General features: G+C 44.6%; 1 protein-coding gene across 1 annotated transcript; it reads left to right on the top strand.

Annotated features, from left to right (window-relative positions):
* The first annotated feature begins 12 nt into the window (after positions 1–12).
* Positions 13–17,156, top strand: cfap61 (cilia and flagella associated protein 61). Its single transcript, XM_029849558.1, has 25 exons — positions 13–89; positions 346–500; positions 937–1,087; positions 1,385–1,461; positions 1,572–1,645; positions 1,726–1,846; positions 2,151–2,289; positions 2,588–2,722; positions 2,800–2,894; positions 3,599–3,638; positions 3,829–3,956; positions 4,026–4,158; positions 4,877–4,954; positions 5,135–5,341; positions 5,911–6,039; positions 8,302–8,429; positions 10,350–10,442; positions 10,568–10,736; positions 11,005–11,179; positions 12,893–13,188; positions 13,381–13,696; positions 15,056–15,135; positions 15,401–15,606; positions 16,597–16,684; positions 16,850–17,156. The coding sequence occupies exons 2-25, from the start codon at positions 358–360 to the stop codon at positions 16,943–16,945; spliced, it is 3,297 nt and encodes a 1,098-aa protein (XP_029705418.1). The 5' UTR covers positions 13–89; positions 346–357; the 3' UTR covers positions 16,946–17,156.
* The last annotated feature ends 405 nt before the right edge of the window (positions 17,157–17,561 follow it).

Below are 17,561 nucleotides of genomic sequence, written 5' to 3'. Positions count from 1 at the left end.
GTTTCCATAGTTACCCTGTTACGGTTGTTTCGGAGTCGATGCCCCCGAATACAGAGCGGAAGAATCATATTGGGCAGTTTTGATTTAAGGTTTGTTTGAAAACTGAAGGTTTGGTGAGAGGTTAGGTGTAGACGGGTTCCAGAGACACTGACAACATTTTTGTGGACTTGCCTCGCTAATTCTGTGATTATGAGGCTTCAAATAAAGAAAATTGGAAAGTTTTTTGCGTCAGTGAAATTGGGACATCTTATTATAGCTGAAGTTTGAAATCCCTTTAAAACCTCTTAAGCTTTGACAGTGTGAAAGTGTGTTTGATGAATGAAACTGTCATTCTGTTGACATAAGTTCCCAGTACAGATGAGGACTTTAACGTCATCCAGTGGTGAAGAGGAAACGGTGATCACCAGGCGGAGCGAATCAGCAGATGCTCCAGGGATCGACAGACTCATGGACCCAGCAGCTCTGGCTCTGTTTGGAAGAGTCTGTGTTCTTCATCTTCTGTGAGAAGAGACTCTTCTAAACCAATGACAATCTACTACCAATAAACTTTTCGATTTTCGATTTCAACCCAAATGTTTTCTGCTTATATAAAGTAGAAGATGAACAGTAATTGATCTTTGCAGCCTTTCACTGCACACTTGGGTTTTTCATGTCTGAGGACTCTTAATTCCAGCCTGAGTCACAGTTCTATCATCTGTCTGACCTCTAAGAAAAAAGCCAGCATATTAGACACTTAGAAACCTGAGAAAACAGTAACAATTTCAAATTGATTCTGGATTTTTAGACTATGAGAACAATCCCTGACTGAAAACAAATAAAATTCAAATGATTATTTACAGATTTTAATGAACAGAACAACAGAACAAGGCTAAATCATTTTTTCCCAGTGTTATAGCAAAAGTCCTCTCATGCCATTTGTTGTCCTTTATCCTGCAGAGAGAAAGCGAATCTGGCCGTGACTCTGGCTAATGAAACGGATAACATAGTGGCCCACGCTTCCTTCTTCGACCATCCTGTTGCTTGTTTAGTGGATCAGTCTCAGTGGGAAACCTTCCTGAAGAAAAGCTTTGGTGTGCAACAATGTACGGTACGTATCATTATTATTAAAGGAAAAAATGACTTTGGCAAGAATGGAAAGTACATGTAACAATATTACCCATGTAGAATATTATTAATTTAAATTGTCTCTATTGAATGTGTACTGCTGTAAATGTTCTGTAAGCTGAAACAGATCCAGCTATGATGATGTTTGCTCCAGGAGAGCAAGTCAGCAAGAATCTAGGAAAAAAATGTATCTTTCATAGCTCATTATAATCTCATATAAATGCCCTGATAACTTTCAAAATTCAGTTTCAACTGTATCTTGTTCTCCTTCTCTTTAAAGCCTCTGAACACGCTCTTCCTCCACCTTTTTGTGGCACAGCCAGATTTTGCTACAGCAAGTGTAAATGAAATTCTGAGGTACACAGATCAATGTTTACTGTGGGTGTGTGTATTATAAATACGTGTGTGTGTGCGCGCGCGTGTGTGTGTGTGTGCGTGCGAGTGATCATTCCCTTTTCTTTTTGCAGGGTAGCCTTTAATGCAGTCCAAGAACTTGAATTTATCTGTCTGGTCACTCCCAACACCAACACAAGCGTTTTAGGTGAAGAGCTGCTTAACACATGTTTCCTAGATGAGTTTGACCGTCCGCAGGGTTGACCAGTCTGAGGTGCTTTTGTGCAGACCCGGCTTTGAGCAAGACGTTTGAGCCTCTGCAGCATCTGGACCAGTCTGGACCTCAGTGCTCTGCGTTCATCTGCCACAGAAAGCAGCACTGCCCCAGGTTGCACATACGCCCAGCCAGGTGTAGTAACGCACAGGATTACAGAAGCACTTATAATTATCATTATTGTAGAATTCTTAAGATATTATTGGTGCTCAGAGAAGTTTAGATCGAGAAGTACCATCTTTTACACATGTAAAGGTAAAAGGAAGCAGAACCGATTCAACCACGCGGTTAAATGCAGAAAATAAAACAAGCACGAAAATTATGTTGTGAATCTAAACCTCCCAGTGAAAAGTAGCTCCACTGCCGAATATGGGTAATGTGGTTGGTGTAGAGAGTCGCTTCAGGTCCCTTCAGGTGGTTTGATTGTTTGTCTTGACAGAGCTGAAGATCACGGGGACATCGTGGGTTTATTGGAGGAGCAGACAAATCAACAATTCACCGATCTGCTCGATGGTTCAACCATCAGGAAAGAGCTCCTGGAAGCACAGAATGAGCAGAATCACATGGCTGTTTGTGAGGTTTGTCCAGATTTTTAAAACCTTTCTCCACTCAGAGGGCAGATCCTCTCTAACACTCAAATCAGTTATTTTGTTATCAGCTGACAGAATTTCCTGAATTAAAAAAGACTAAAATCTTCCAAATTGGTCATTATTATTTAGAATAAGGTGAATCCACAACTGATGTGTGTCTGTATGAGGCCTGGCAGGCAGGTCTCCTGTATCAGTAAAGAGGCTCCTCGTCTGCCTGTGAAGGAATAAACATTTGTCACAGACCACGACGACAGCAGGATGACCTGCTCATGGCGTCTTTCCACAGAGCGACGGAGTCATCGTTGGGTTCATCAGCGTCACCTGTGGCGTGGACTTAAAACTGCTGCAGGACTTTGATCTCAGTGAGTTTGATCGCTTCTACAAACGGATGAAATCCAGCATCTCAGGAGTGAGACGACAGGTAACCCCACTGCACCATGAAAACATTCTCTTCACGTGGAAAAACGTGATGCAGGTCTCTCATCGTCTTCCCAACAGGTGAAAACACAAAGGACCAGACCAGGAAAGTTTCCATTTGAAAAAACCATTTTCCGAATTCAGCTCTTTGTTATTGACAAGAATCACGAGTTGAGGTAACATTGGTGTGATCGAGCTGCCAGAAACTGTCGGGAGATGGCGTCCCGCTCCTTTATGTCAGTGTTATCATAGAGAAAAAAGAAATATGTTACTGTCTAGTTTTAGACAGTAACACACTATATGTACCAAATCTTGAGAGTTTGAATTTAATTTAGTTAAGAGATCAAAATTAAGAGATTAATATACAAATCTGATTTATCCCAGTCAGAAAAAGGACACTAAAAATGTGAGAAGAAGCCCCTTAAAATCAAACAGTTGTTTTACAAATGGCACCAGTTTCCTTCTCTGCAGTAATTAGATTTATAATATTCAACACGTGCTCTGCAGAGTTGAGAAATGAAACGTGCCTTATGTCATGATGTACTTTAAAGTGCTCAGTGTTTAAGAGTTGCAAGTCTTGGAGGCGTTTATGGTGGCAGCTGTCCAGAGTTAGTTGGCTCCCGCTGAGCTCTCTTCACATCCAACTTACCTCCCAGCTGCTGCTGCACATCAAGCTGGGCTCTGTCCTCCTGGGACTGAGCGCCTTGTTAATGAGAGCTCTACTTAAGCGACAGCAAGACAAAGCTGAAGGCGAGACGTTGATCTGCAGGTGGCAGCCAGACTGTTAGGCCAGCGCTTTCATCTTCAGTCATCAGAAGATTTGGCTGCATTTCTGATGCTGGCACAGACATATTTTCACTTCCTTTTCTTTCCCTTCTAGATCGACAGACTTTATTCCATATGTGTTCAGCCTTTTCCCTGTGAGTATCATCTGTGCTTGTCACCATTTATCTAGGGAGAGAGTCTGGCTTTAACTCCTAGGTCACTATTCATGATAAAACCGACACTAATCAGATTCCTTCAGCTGCCATCAAGCATTTGAACAGAATGTCACCAGTGTAAACTGGTGAAATGCTGCCATTAACCTTTGGCCTGTGTGGTGTCTTTGAGGAGCGAGACCTCTGCCTCATCACCATTCCAACAGCATCCCCGCAGCTCCAGCTGTTGCAGAGCTTTGTCCGGCTGGAATCCAACTCACAGTTCCAGGAGGGATACGTGTTCCACCGTTCCGGACTCAGGTGTGACATTATGACGTGACAGAGTTGACAGCCGTTGACAGCCATGTGTTCATGCTTCATATGTTCCAGCAGCAGCAGCGTGGAGGTGAGATGGGCCGTGGCTGCAGACCGAACGGCAGTCTCTGACCTGGTAACAGGGCTGAGACTCGGTGGGACCCTCCTCCGTGACCTGGACGCTTACTATGAGACATGCAGAGACCTGGTGAGTCTGTACATATTTGATGTGTTTCAGGGACAAGAAAGTTAAAGGCAGCAGAACAACAAAAATGACAGACTGTAAAATAAACTATACAATATAAGTTTGAAAAAGACAACGTCCCAAACACGCAAACTCTTGTTTATAAAGGTGCTTTTAGGAGGGCATTCTTTAGAACCCACTCAGGAGAGTCGTACCAAAGCTAACCTGACCCTTAAAAGCCTGGTAAAAAAGACAGCCAGTGCAGACGGTCGTCTAAAAGCAACAACAATACACATGATGTCTGTGTAGATTCTCAATCATCCAGGTCATAGTTATCCAAGGTACCGGTAGTTTACTTTGTCAACTGGACTGTTTTTCTTCTCTTTCAAAAGAGAAGCGGGACAAAGAAGTTGACAAAGAAAACTACCTTGGATAACAATATACGGGAAAATGTGGAGAGTGAAATCCTAACTGGGTCTATTTGGACTTTTGCAACAGTCTTGTACTGAAGCTTCCAGTGATTTCCATGGAATAATGAGTAATATCTCCCATTTGCCAGAGACCAGATTGGTGAGAATTGGGTTGAATGTATTTTCTCTCTCTCTAACTGACGCCCCAGCTGTCACTGCTGCAGCTCCAGAACTGATAATTACCTCTGGAATGAGAATGCAGCCCCTTCATGAGTATGCATGGCAGCAGATTCACCTCACATGTTCTCCTAATTCTTTATTCTGTTGGTCAGGACAGGGTGTCGCTGCAGGCATTCGTGGCCCAGGTGGACGGTCTGGTGGTGGGCATACTAATCATTCAAGATGAGCAGGTAGGTATCCTGTTACTGTATGGATCAATAGGGAGTCCTTAGAAATCCAAACTGCATCGACTCATTAGACGGTTATATGGATGAAGTGAATGTATGTACATATAGCTGCCCTATCTGTATTCACCAAGCATCTGCTCTTCCTCACCCTGGTGCTCACTCTGGTGCTTCTGTCTTATTCAGGAGATCGAGTACATTCGGGCCCACTATAACATCGAGAACTTTATCTACTTCAGCCACCACCGCTACGAAGGGCACGCACGGATGCGCCACTTTGTCCTCAGACACCCCTTCCAGCACTTCACCAAGCACTTGTTCAAGGAGGTCTTCCGGCTGTCTCACAAATCCTGCCTGTACTATAGGATGTACCCCCCCCAACACAGCCAGGAGGTGGGTGCACTGGGAGCTACTGGCCCAGCATCCTTGCATGTCCGCTCAGACACACTTTGGCATTAGTGTCACAATTCGACACTACAAAAAGTAGCAAATCTAGTATTTTTATTGGATGTTCTTCAGTATTACAGAGGTTATCGTCAAACCTTCAGCAGTTGAATATTCAAATTATAGACTGGGTGAAGAGGACAACATGTCAGGCAGACAGAGGAAGTCATTGTTTGCAGCCTGGCCCTCAGCAGACTGCGTTCCCCGGGGTCGGGGCAGCAGGTGCCAGCGGCGCTGCCAGCTCCACCTCTCCATGCCATAATAAGACATTTCCTCTACATGTAGAGGCCTCCACTTCCTCTGCTAATTACCTTCTACAAACAAGCAGCAGATTGGGAGACGAGCCTGTGCAAACAGAATAATGACTGAGGATAACTGAGAATTAGTGTTGATCAGGTGCTGCCTGAAGCCCTGTGCTGTCTTCCAGAAACCTTCCATCATCTCATTATCACTCTACCAGCTCTTCCCTCCCTCTTGAGCCTCTTTACTGACAACATGCCCCCATTTTCTTTCTCCAGAATTCCTGCATCCACCATCTGGACTCTGTCCTCAACTGTGTGGTCCCTGTCAGCCCACGGCGCCAGATCATCTACCCACTGGAAGAGCTTGGCATCAACATCCCGTCCAGGCAGATCACCGAGGACCAGGTGCGTTCGGCAGCAGTTGGCTGACCGCCTGCAAGGACCCTACGGTGGCCGCTAGATGGCGCTGCTTTAAAAGAAACAGCCCAAACACTGAGGCGTCACTATCAAGTCGGTCAAACATGTCATTGATTGTTGCTCCTTGTAACAAGTAATAATTTCAGATTGCAACACCAAAACATGTTTGGATGTTTCTTGACTTACATATTTACTACGTAAAGTAGTAGTAGTGTAAGTAATCCTGTGGCGCTGAAACAGTCAATTATAAATGTACATATGCCCGTTACCGTGGTAATTACTTTAATGAGAGTACTATACTCTACCTTTACTATATTCTGTCTAGTGTGGCTAGTTTTGGGATATTTTGAGGCTCACATCTGGCAGCTGCTTACTTCCTGCCTACCTATCTTAAAGTTGCTGTGATTTATTTTAATGTCCAGCCATTCAAATACACGTATATAGAAGTGCTCTTTGGACCCGAGCGTACGCCCACACGTTCGTTTCCCTCCATCACCCCTCCTTCGCCTTGGTAACGGCACACTCATGATTTCCAGGCTTCCGTGCAGATAAGAGCTGCGCCTCCTGATGTCGGCCTTGGGTTGATTAATCAAATTTAAAGCACCTGTTGGCTTTCTGTCAATACTGGATCATATTACACGCAGGCTCCTGCAGCCATTGTCCTCAGTGAAGGTGAGGCGTTTGCAGGCCTTGTAAGAGCTGCAGCACCTGCTCCATCATACAGATGGCAGCTTTGTTCACCTGAAGGCTGCATCTGCTTGTTTCCTATAGCATTCACGTGGATTAAATGTAGCGTTTAATCTGCTCTTGATGCAAACAAAGACTTGTCGTGTCATCAGCGATATTTTCCAGTAACAGGTAATAATACAGTATATGTTGCTGTAGAGGACATGAAGAAACGACACCAGTGACGTTTAGATTTTTTAATTTCTTTGAGCTTGAACTCAGTTGGATTCTTGCTGCAACCAGGGTAAATTTGTTCATTAATACTGTCAGAGACAGTTTAGAGAAGAGTAAAAACAGGAAGGGCATCATCCTCTGATCATCTGAGCTTGCTCACGTGACCTTACAATCATCTGTGCATGATGCAAATGAAGAGCCTTTAAGCCTCAGAGGGTAATTTACAAGGTTGTGGAAATTCTGAAATCCTCTGAGATGAGAGATACAGGAAAGATAAAAATATACAGCACCATCAGAACTTTGGGAGATTTGGCCATTTTTCTTATTTCTCGCTCACAAATGAAACATGTGCGCTTGTCAAAAATGCTTGCTTTTAAAAACCACCTTGGTTTTTTGATGCACGGATGGACTCATTCATTCATCAGAGGCTCTTTATTCTCCTGTAGCTGCGCTGTCTCACAGGATGGGACAGATGTCGGGCACGCCAGCCCTCATGGAAATGATTTGAATGTTGCACAAAGGTTAATTTCACCCTTGGGTTCCCCCCAATTTTTGTTCGATGCTGTTTTCATCTAACAAGGTGCATTGTGGGGCCAATCTGCCTAATTATAGATGATGAAGGAGCCATTAGCTGCCTGGGATGGCAGGACAAGGACAGAGATGCTTTGCCGGCGGAGGAATGGGAAATGAGTCCTCAGCATTGGGCTAATTCCTATGGGATTCAGTCACACGTTTGATCCCTGTTTTCATCTCATTACAGTTTCAAGCAGCTCTTATTGCAATTTCTAATTTCCTTACAAGCACCTATTTAAGCACAATTTAATCATAAATACAGTTCAATAAACAAGTACTTTGGGTGAGAGCTTTGTATATGTCATGTGCAGCGAAATACAGAGCGCAACAAGACATTTTCCACAGACATTTCGTTTTTCTTAATCAGTAGGCAGAAGCTTCATCCTTCATCGACCTTGAGTAGAACATGAAAGGTGTAGACTCTAACGTTGAATTAAAGTCATTTTCTGCAGTGAAAGGGATCTAATTAATGTGTAAAACTGTTTGGGGGGGGCGTGGTTACAGATTTGGCTCTGGCCACGCCCATCGGGTGTTGCGAAAGGTTCCATTTAGAGCAGTCAGCATTAAGAGTTGACTCTGTCCGAAGTTTTACGACCTTCCTCCACAACATTACAAAGGCTGTTTTAACTGCTGTGATCAAACTCTTCTCTCTTGAATAGAATAGTTGATAACAGAATATAACCTGAGTTTGGACTGTGAGATTTCCATCTGCTGAATTCTGAAAAGCCAGTCTGTTATCTGTGTCTCTAGAATGTGTGATCCGTCTTCTCCTCACAGGCCCCGTTTGCTCTCAGCCTCATCAGCAGGAAATTAAGCTTGGAGCCAAAGCTTGTGGTGAACAGCAGGATAGTGGTGGTGGGGGCATCAGACACAGGTTTATCTTTCCTTCAGGTGTTGAGCTTCTGGTAAGTTGTTTCAGATTCTCCTACATATTCAGCATCTGTGGACTGAATCCATCCAGCAACATGAACCATGATTCCAAAAAAAAAAAGATTCCGATAACTTACAGATGTGGGAGACTTTTCCAGCGTAACATGAAATCAATAAACATGTTTCTAATCGCTGTTCAAATGTTGAGTTTGGAGCATTAAAATCTAATATTTCTGCAGTTAGTCTCCTGTAATCCCACAGATAAACATTTGTGTCCCCTTTTTGTTCCATGGACGCTTTGCAAATGTCACTTGACTCTTTCCTGACTCTTTTACAGGTTTACCTTCATCTGTCCTTTGTGGGATTAATTGCTGTGACAGATAATAAGTGCCGTTCTGCTACTGATGCTGATAGCATCCAGGCAACCAGCCGTGTTGTAAGGCTGGCGCGTAAGGCTGGCACGGTGGTGATGATGGGCACGCAGCTGTCTGGGGCCAGGCATTCTGTGGGGGCCGGTGTCAGCCCCCTTTAATTAGTCACTGCACTGTTGGTGCCCCCGTCAGCCATCTCTGCTGTTTGCTGTCACTAATGAGTTGACTAATGAGCCTGTTAGTTTCCACTGAACTAATGGCCGGGTGGCCACGCATGGAGAGGGTGAGCAGTGGGTCAGTTTCCTGAGGCCTCCTGAGGCCCCCTTTATCAGCCCTGCCCAAAGGCCACCCCCCCCCCCCCCTTCCGCTGCAACGGCCCCCTACCTAAGCAAAGATTTCCATGTGCTCACTGAATCCATTTCAGCAGCGCCAGGACCAATAACCCACCCCCAAAACTCTGTTCCTGACTGGGATGGGGCCAGACAGATAAAGAAGTCTGGGCCAGCGCGGCCCCTTGCTTGCCATGGTCAGACTGCAGGGTCACCACGGCTGTCTGTCACCAGCTGATAACAGAACAAATCCATCCCTTTTCACTTAGTTACATTCAGACACCAATAATGGGTCCAAGGCAACATGTCGGAGTGCTGGGGCATAAATTCAGCCTCTGGCACAAATTAACAAGGGAACTTTAGGTCCTTATTGTTTCTGTTACCACGCCAGAATCAGCCAATGATGCAGTAACGAGCAGTGAGGCCCCTCTTTTACCCCCCAGCTTCATAAAATTGAAGACACATATGTGTGTTGTTATTTAGGTGGTTTGATTTCATGGGATCTGTATTTCAGTCATTTCTAGTTCCAGTAGTGATAGAAAACAGCCCTTTTCGAACTATTGGCTGGTATTATAGATGTGTGTCAGTGGGTGTTAATTTAGCAGGAACTGAGATAAGAGCAGCGGAGGTGGGCGGAGGCGTCGGTGTGATAAGGCTGAAGGTAGAGGCTCTGCTCTTTACTGCAGCTGGAGCTGCTCTTATCAGCTCTGTGATGTTCCTACAGCACAGCACAAAAGAACCCATTTGCATCACAACAGATTTTGTGTGTTGTGGGCAGCAACACAACAGAGCAACAAAGTCCTCACAAACTGCAGCTCAGTTGTTTCAAGTATGTGCTGAGGGAGTTTTGCTGATGGTGATAATGATGATGTTGACGATAATGATGATAATGACTGAGGTATCTAGATTCTGAAGAGATCAGACGTGTGTGTGTGTGTGTGCGTGTGTGTGTGTGTGTGAGAGAGAGAGAGAGATTTAGATGTGGGATTCAGCCTGGATCTGTCTGCATTGTTGGCTAGCTTGACTTGATTTCAGGGAGGTGGTGATCATACTGACCTAATGGGTGATTTTTCACATTTTCACATCTATCAGTAACACTGACATCACCAGTGTGAACATTCCAACACCTGATTATAAGTTTCTGTACAAGATCCTCTCCAACAGATCCTCTCCATGAAGTGAAAGCTGAGATTCTTCACCTGAGAACATCCACACACTGTCCTTAATGTGTCCTCCTCTCTGTGTTCCTTCACAGCCCTCATCTGAAGTTCAACAACCTGACTCTCATCTCAACACATGGTTTCTCCAGCGAACACACATGGGAGGACGTCGGCTTCCTGTCAACAAGGTATCATCACTCACTATGTGTAAAAAATCAAAATTCTCAACAAACCAAAACAAAGGTAATGGACTCGAATCCTGAGAGCAGGTTTTTTTTTTTCTTTAATGAAAGTCTCTCCTCACTCTGTTCAGCCATGCTTACAGCCGTAGAGACTTGGCCCAGCTGCCGCTGCACTCCTGCGTCACCACGGTGACCGGAAAGATGGTGGCCATTGACAGGAAGTCCAAATTTGTGCGCGTGTCTGGGGGCAGGAGCGTGTCCTATGATCACCTGATCCTGTGTACAGGCCTGCAGTACCAGGTGAGGCAGATTAGCTTTACCTGTCCACCAGGGTTCTCACCATTTTTGGACATTTCAGATGCATGGAAAACATTTTAAATTGAAACTAAATTAAGTTAATGAGTAACTAAATTTTCAGAAGAAGTGTAATGATCTGAATGTTTATTGTAACCTTATACTTTAGTGCTATCTTTATGAAGTACTACAAGTCCTTCTAATACTGAAGGTATTCGTGCATGACTGAGTGCATGCAGGTAAATTCCAGCACTGAAATCCTACGTTGCTGTAGGTTACCTGTCCCACTGGCGTGGACCTGAGCCAACCAATCACAACCAGCCAGCTGCAGAATCACGCTCGGCACCGATACACTGGGCCCATTCCTGCCAACCTCTTCACACTAAATGACCCCACGGACTGCATGGCTGCACGTGATTGGCTGTGCGCCCACTTTCTACAACTCCAGGGTAGATAAACACACACAGGCACATACACACACACACAGTCATTAAGCACAATTATTCTGCTCTCAGAATAATAGCACAGCTTTTATACGTAGAGATTATTTGATACCGGTGATGATCTGTCTCAGTCTCGGTACTCATCTAGGATCTCTTCTAAGTGATGAGAGGGGGAGGGAGAGACATACATACAAATGTATTAGTTTTAGTTTTTAACAAAAGGCCTTAACAGATGAGAGTTTGAGGACCTGGAGTATCTGGTAAACAGTCCTATTATACTTGAGGAAATACCCCCTCTTCATCTCTGCATGCATAAAAATGATCAAAATGGTTCCTTGTGAATGTTGAAGCTCCCCCAGCAGCCACATGACTAAAAAGTGGCTACTGATCACCATGAGGAGCCCAGGACCATAACGTGGGAAGGTGCTTGCTTCATTCAGGATCCTCTGTTGAACAATAAACTACTCATTTCTTTGGATGGTTTAAGTGGGGACAGCAGACATAGGAGATGAAGTAGCAGCAAAATAAGGATTTAATGATCAGAATCCTTTGGTCCTAGCCTGGTTGGTTCAGGCACAGCTTTGCTTCAGCACCATGGACAGAGGCAGGAAGACACCAAATCCCTCTGCAAAGGTTTAAAGAAATACATCCAAAGTCTAATAAAAGCATCACTGTAGTCCTCAAGGAGTTCCTCGAGAACTTGTAGTGAAATTAAATATCCCATTAATCCTGCTGGGTGTCCATTTCTGTATAGTGAGTTTAGCTTCCCACAGATTTAGTCTCTCCAGCCTTGTATGAAAGGCCTCAGCTGGAATGTGTTGAGTGTTGGGGATGACCTCAGGAATCTGAACCTCACCACAACCCTTCTGCATCTGACAATGTCCACCAGTGTGCATGTTAAACGTCTTACACTACATAAGGCACTTTGTAAATTTAAACTATCATTATTTTATTATTATTAAATTAAATTCCTACAGGGAAGCTCAATACATTCAGAAAAGATTTTGGGATCTGATTTATAATACAAGATAATCTTATGTCATCTGCTGCCTGCCACCAGGGGGTGCTAAATTCGTCATATCTTAATTTAACAGTCAAGATTCCTAATAGCAAGGGAACTATTTGTTACTCATCTACTCCCTTGTTTTGGGGCAGATGAGTGTTTACCTTATAACACACAACTGAGCTTTCTGATGAAATGGGAAGAATTTTCTGTGCAGCCTCATTTGATCCTCCTGAACAAGATGAGACTGAGACAAGATCTCTCCTGAAAACATGGGTAATTCCAGTTATTTTTTAAAGTGGATGCGCTGCTTTATTTCAGCAAGCAGCCTTGGAAAAGCTCCAAGTGACTAAATGAGTAAACGCACTGACAAAAACAAATATAAATTCATAAACAGCGCACATGAGCAGCACATACTGTCTTTATCGTCACACAACAGACTGCTTCGTGAATGTAGATTCAGTGTTTAAATGAGTTGTTTTTCCCAGCATGCACGTCTGCTTCAGGACTGAGAGTTCACCCCCATGACTTCAATGATAGTCACCTCATGTTCTCTTTTATATCAGTTCCATGCTCACTTCACATAATGTCCTGTGTTTAAAATGCTAAGAATTTATATTTAAACTCACTTTTAATGTATCCAATAAAGCTGAGATTAAAGTAGACTGAAGTTGTGCAGCGCTGCATGTTGTTCACTGGTCCTTGTCTGGGTCTAGATAACGCCGTCGTCTATGGCAACAGCATTGATGTTTTCACCACTGTGGAGACGCTGCAGGAACTTGGTGTCCAGGGACATCGGATCCATGTGGTCCTCACTGCTCCTGAGCCCGGCGTGTTGTGCTTCGGTGAGCCGGAGGTGGAAAAGGTGGTAATGGCAGCCTTGGAGAAGGCTGAGGTTCAGGTTCATCATCACTGCCTGCTGGCCCTCATGAACCAGGGAGACCCACGACCCGTCCAGCTCACCTCTGTGTCATTCACCACCAGCGGCGAGCCTCTACATCTTCCATGTGGGGTGAGTCGAAGCTTCTGTGATTCGTGCACACGCGTCGTGCTCGTTAGTTAGTAGGATTTCTTAAAAACTCAAACTCAAAGTGTCTGATATCAGGGTTTGTTTTTTTTCCTCCCGCAGCAATTCCCTCAAATAATGTAACAATTATTGTTGTAACAAATAATGAATCAGTTGTGTTTGGGTTTGTTCTCTCAGGTGTTCATTAACCTCTCCAACAAAGGAGTTGACTACGATGCTTTCCAGAGCATCAACAGCTCCTTCCTGGTCTTTGACAACAGGCTGATCATAAACAACAGTTTTGGCACCAATGACGCCTCGATCTTTGCTGCTGGTCCTCTCACCAAATTCTCCCTCCGCTACCACGTGGACGAGTGGTCACACGCCCATTTCAGCTCCAAAGAAGTGGGTCAGGAACTGGCTGCCACGTTGCTGCCTCTGTTTGACCCGACAGCAGAGACAGAGCCTGGTTTGGATCGTCTTGTCCCGCTGTACAGACAGGCAAAAGTTCAAGGTTTGAAAACAAATATTCACTTTTCACTTTAATAAACAAAGCTCCTCAACTTAGAAAGCTAGATAATCATGTGACTAAGTTATGGTCACAAAAGCATTTCACACTTCTCTCCTGATCAAAGCTAAACCATCGTTCTAGACTCACACTGCTCAAAGGAACACCAATAGGTTGGTAGCCCCCGACGTCAATGACCCCTGCATCGTTAGCATTAACAGCATTAGATCCACGTGATTAAATTACACATTGCCTGAAGGTATCAGAGCGAACGGAGCAGTTCAGGCATACAAACAAACGATTGAGCCTTTTCCCAACATTATGGGACATCTTGGGTCAGTGGGCGGCACATGACAGTTTAATTACACAGTTTGCCCACTGTGTCGGATCCAACGCCTGCTGCTCCTCCTGGGGGAAGCACAGTGTGGAGCCTCTTTTCCAGCTACATGTGGCAAAATGGTGTCCTTTTCTCTAAGGAGGCTCGTGGAGATGTGGCCTCCGCTGAAGAGCAACACAAGGAATCGACAACAAAAACACCATTTAATGTCTTATCTGTCAGTTTTGCATCCGACTGTGATGAAACCAACAGTAATGTTATGTATGTACGGTGATTTCATCCCGTTTCCATTAGAATTCTTGTCTGTGGAATGTATCCAGTGTCTCATCCCACCACATTATTGCAGCGGACACTTAGACCTCACCGACACGTGATGCTGCTGCATTGTTCCGCCGTGTATTCATGAATCAAGGCCAATCTGCAGGTTACGTAAACACAACAGGCACTCGGCTTCACTCTCGGTGAGCTGAAGGACACGTGAACTTTTCAGAGGAATTTCAATGTCCATATCACCGGCTGTCATCTGAGTTCATTCTCTGGAAGCTGCCTGGATGCTGACAGTGAAGCATTATGAGCTGCTGTCGCCTCAGTATTGATGTCTGCACTTCATTTTCCAGTACCGAAAGGATGAACCTGCTCATATTTGCCTGTCATAAAACCCCTATCTCTTACCAGTGACACCAGTATCAGCATTTCCTAGTATTTTCATAATCTCTTGAATTGTTCTTTTTCTAATGAATTCACTGATGTTCATGACTCAATACCCACTGTCCACGGGTTACTAGTCACAAACATTACCCTACAATCAGCCCTAGCACCAACTAAAGGTCATTCATGTTGCTGTGAAGGTCATTCATGTTGCTCTGACGTACAAGCTTGTGTAGATTCTAAACCAATTGTAAAGGAACAGAGCCCCCGGAGGGCACCTCTGTGGGTGGAGAAGGTGTTCAGAAAGATGATTCCAAAGATTTTTAGAGCCAGATTTCTCTTTTCCGTTCTGATGTAATAAAGGTTTCTTCTCCCCTCAGGTGGGAAGCTACCTGGAGGATATCATTACCTGCACGTTTCCAAACCATCTGCCACCAACCAACCTCCTACAGCCGATCAAGTAAGGTTTTCCTGTTAAAATACACATATATTACACTGAGATACCAGCATCCTCCTATTGAAATGAACTCATGTCTGTACTGTAAATAATGATTTATTTATCGACATACCAAACAGCTTCCATCCTATGGTCCCTCACCATATGAAGCCACCATATGCATGACAAACGTTACTGTAGTTTGATATGAGAATCATTACTCTCTGGAGAATCAATACTTCATATTTTCACCCACTTTAGATAGACATTTGTGCTCTCTTTGATGCAGGAGGACGTCATTGTGACAGGAGGAGTGGAGACTGGGAACTACTTTTGTTTACGTTTGGACTCGTACAAACTGGTGGGGGCGCTCACCTGTTTGTCAGCAACAGCCCTACCTGTGTCCAACTACCTGTGTCTGTTCGGCAAACATGAGCAGCTCCTGGGTCAGCTGAGCAGCAGCTATCAACAGGGCCTGATCACTGACCTCTATAGGTGGGAGAGAGAACTACAGCCAAGTCTGGCATTGATCTTTACAAGGTTTTAGAAAATCTGGGTCCAAACCAGCCTTCCACTTTCTCAGCTCATTAGAACAGTCAGTAGAATATTGATGCTTACTACAGCCTGTCAAAGAGAAAATGTTAGCGGTAATAATAAATTTACAGCCATGCTTTAACACCATAACATTCATGCTGTGTGGTCATAGAAGAAAATGTAAAAAGTGTCTCAGGAGGTAAACAAATGCTGTTGAGTTATAGTGAAGGAGATGCGTTTAGTTTGGGCTTATGTGTTGAACATACATCCCATCATCTCTCTGACCAAGGCTCCCGTGTGGGGCGGTTGCTTCCCCTCTTCAGGGTCTTTGTCCTCCTCAGGTCTGTGTGTTGGCTGAGGTGACTTTGCAGCATGTTTGCCAAACAGCGGGTGACCTGCTTCTGAGCTTCCAACACAAATGACCCCCAGATATAGAACGTCTATTGTCCTCCACCTCCTAATCTGTTTATGCAGCCCCCCAATCTGTCTCTGTGGCCACGGTGGGCCAAGACAAAGCCCCGAGCCTCCCTGCCACAGAGACAGCCTCATTCCCCGTCACGCCACTCGCTGAGCTGACTCATAAAGTCATTGTAGAGGCTGACGGGCCATCGTGGCTGTTAGCATAATTGATTGACCGAGTGGTTGCTGGAGGTTATTCAGTCAACACCGTTAGCAAAGCTTCTGCTGTGATGGATCCAGGCAGCTTCTATTTGAAGGCTCATTTCAGCTGTCTGATAACAGTCGTGCAGACATGCGTCTTTGTTCAGGCTGCTGTAAATATGCACATCTTTGGTCACATCTGAGTAGACCTGCAGAGGAAACGAGAGTCGATGAGCGACGGAGGCCTCGAGTCTTTGAGTGTTTAGTGAGAGCAACTGTTTCATATTTGGAATCGAGCAGTAATAACTGTGTCTTTATTTATGTGTGTGTACATCTGTGTGTGTCCTGCAGTTTTTTCAAACAGAGTTGGTGTTTGGCCATTTATCACGACCGATTCTCTGACTTTGAGAAGGAGCTGGAGCAGACCACTTCATCTACGGTTTGTGCATTTATCTTTTCTTTCTTTCCTTGAAAGAGCTTATTTGAAAGTGAGAACTATCAAAACAGAACCATAAGTACCGACAATTCAGCAAATTGAAGGCGAGGCATTGGCGTCTTTGTGATTTTGCTCTTTTTTGGACTCCTTTTCCGCTCCCTCCATCAGGACAGACATGTGGACACTCTGAAGAGACGAGCTGTGGAATTTCTGTCCTTCAACAGAAACCTGCTGCCCATGTTTCCCTCTGTGGATCAGCTGTGAGGTCACCTGGTAACATGAGACAGGTGCATCTCCTTTACCTCACCTGTATATAATAATCTCTGTTAGGCTGATCATCATCTTGATGCAAACAGCAGTTTTGGACGTTCATATTCCCCAGCATGTCCAACTGTAAGTGTGAACTCTGACCTCAGTGACTCTGGCAGCGTGACCAATCACACAGCCTGGATATCGGCTGCAGATAAAAGCCTCCAGGAGGAGGAGGAGGAGGAGGGGGGGGGGGGGGGGGAGGAGGAGGGTGTCACCCTACAGCTGTATGTTAATGAGGCTGCTGCCTGTTGGGAAAATAACCGCACACACCACAGCATATGTCGGCACCTACAAACAGCCTGCAGGCTGACAGGACGGCTGGTGTCCAACACACATTCTCCACATTCAGAGATGTTCGAACGATCATTCCCAGGAAAATTTGAGAGAAAAGATTGCAGCTGTTTTTCAGTGTAACAATATATGATCAGCCATCTTCAGCGCTTAAGGCTGATGCTCTTCTTCTGTAGTTCCAAATCTCTGTAAAACAGAAATTTATGTCACAGTCTTTCTTCAAATCTAAAGGGAATTTCAATTTAAGCAAGTAAAACTTTTATTACTTTTTTTCCCC

Source organism: Takifugu rubripes, chromosome 16, assembly GCF_901000725.2.
Source record: "Takifugu rubripes chromosome 16, fTakRub1.2, whole genome shotgun sequence".
NCBI classification, from domain to species: domain Eukaryota; kingdom Metazoa; phylum Chordata; class Actinopteri; order Tetraodontiformes; family Tetraodontidae; genus Takifugu; species Takifugu rubripes.
This window is presented reverse-complemented; position numbering and strand designations above follow the sequence as displayed.

Bases quoted from the DNA above. Each gene is read 5' to 3' on its own strand.
- cfap61 (XM_029849558.1), top strand. From the start codon at position 358: ATGAGGACTTTAACGTCATCCAGTGGTGAAGAGGAAACGGTGATCACC. The intron at 1,462-1,571 runs GTACACAGATCA...TTCTTTTTGCAG, and splicing joins AGTGTAAATGAAATTCTGAG to GGTAGCCTTTAATGCAGTCC. The intron at 3,639-3,828 runs GTGAGTATCATC...GGTGTCTTTGAG, and splicing joins ATGTGTTCAGCCTTTTCCCT to GAGCGAGACCTCTGCCTCAT.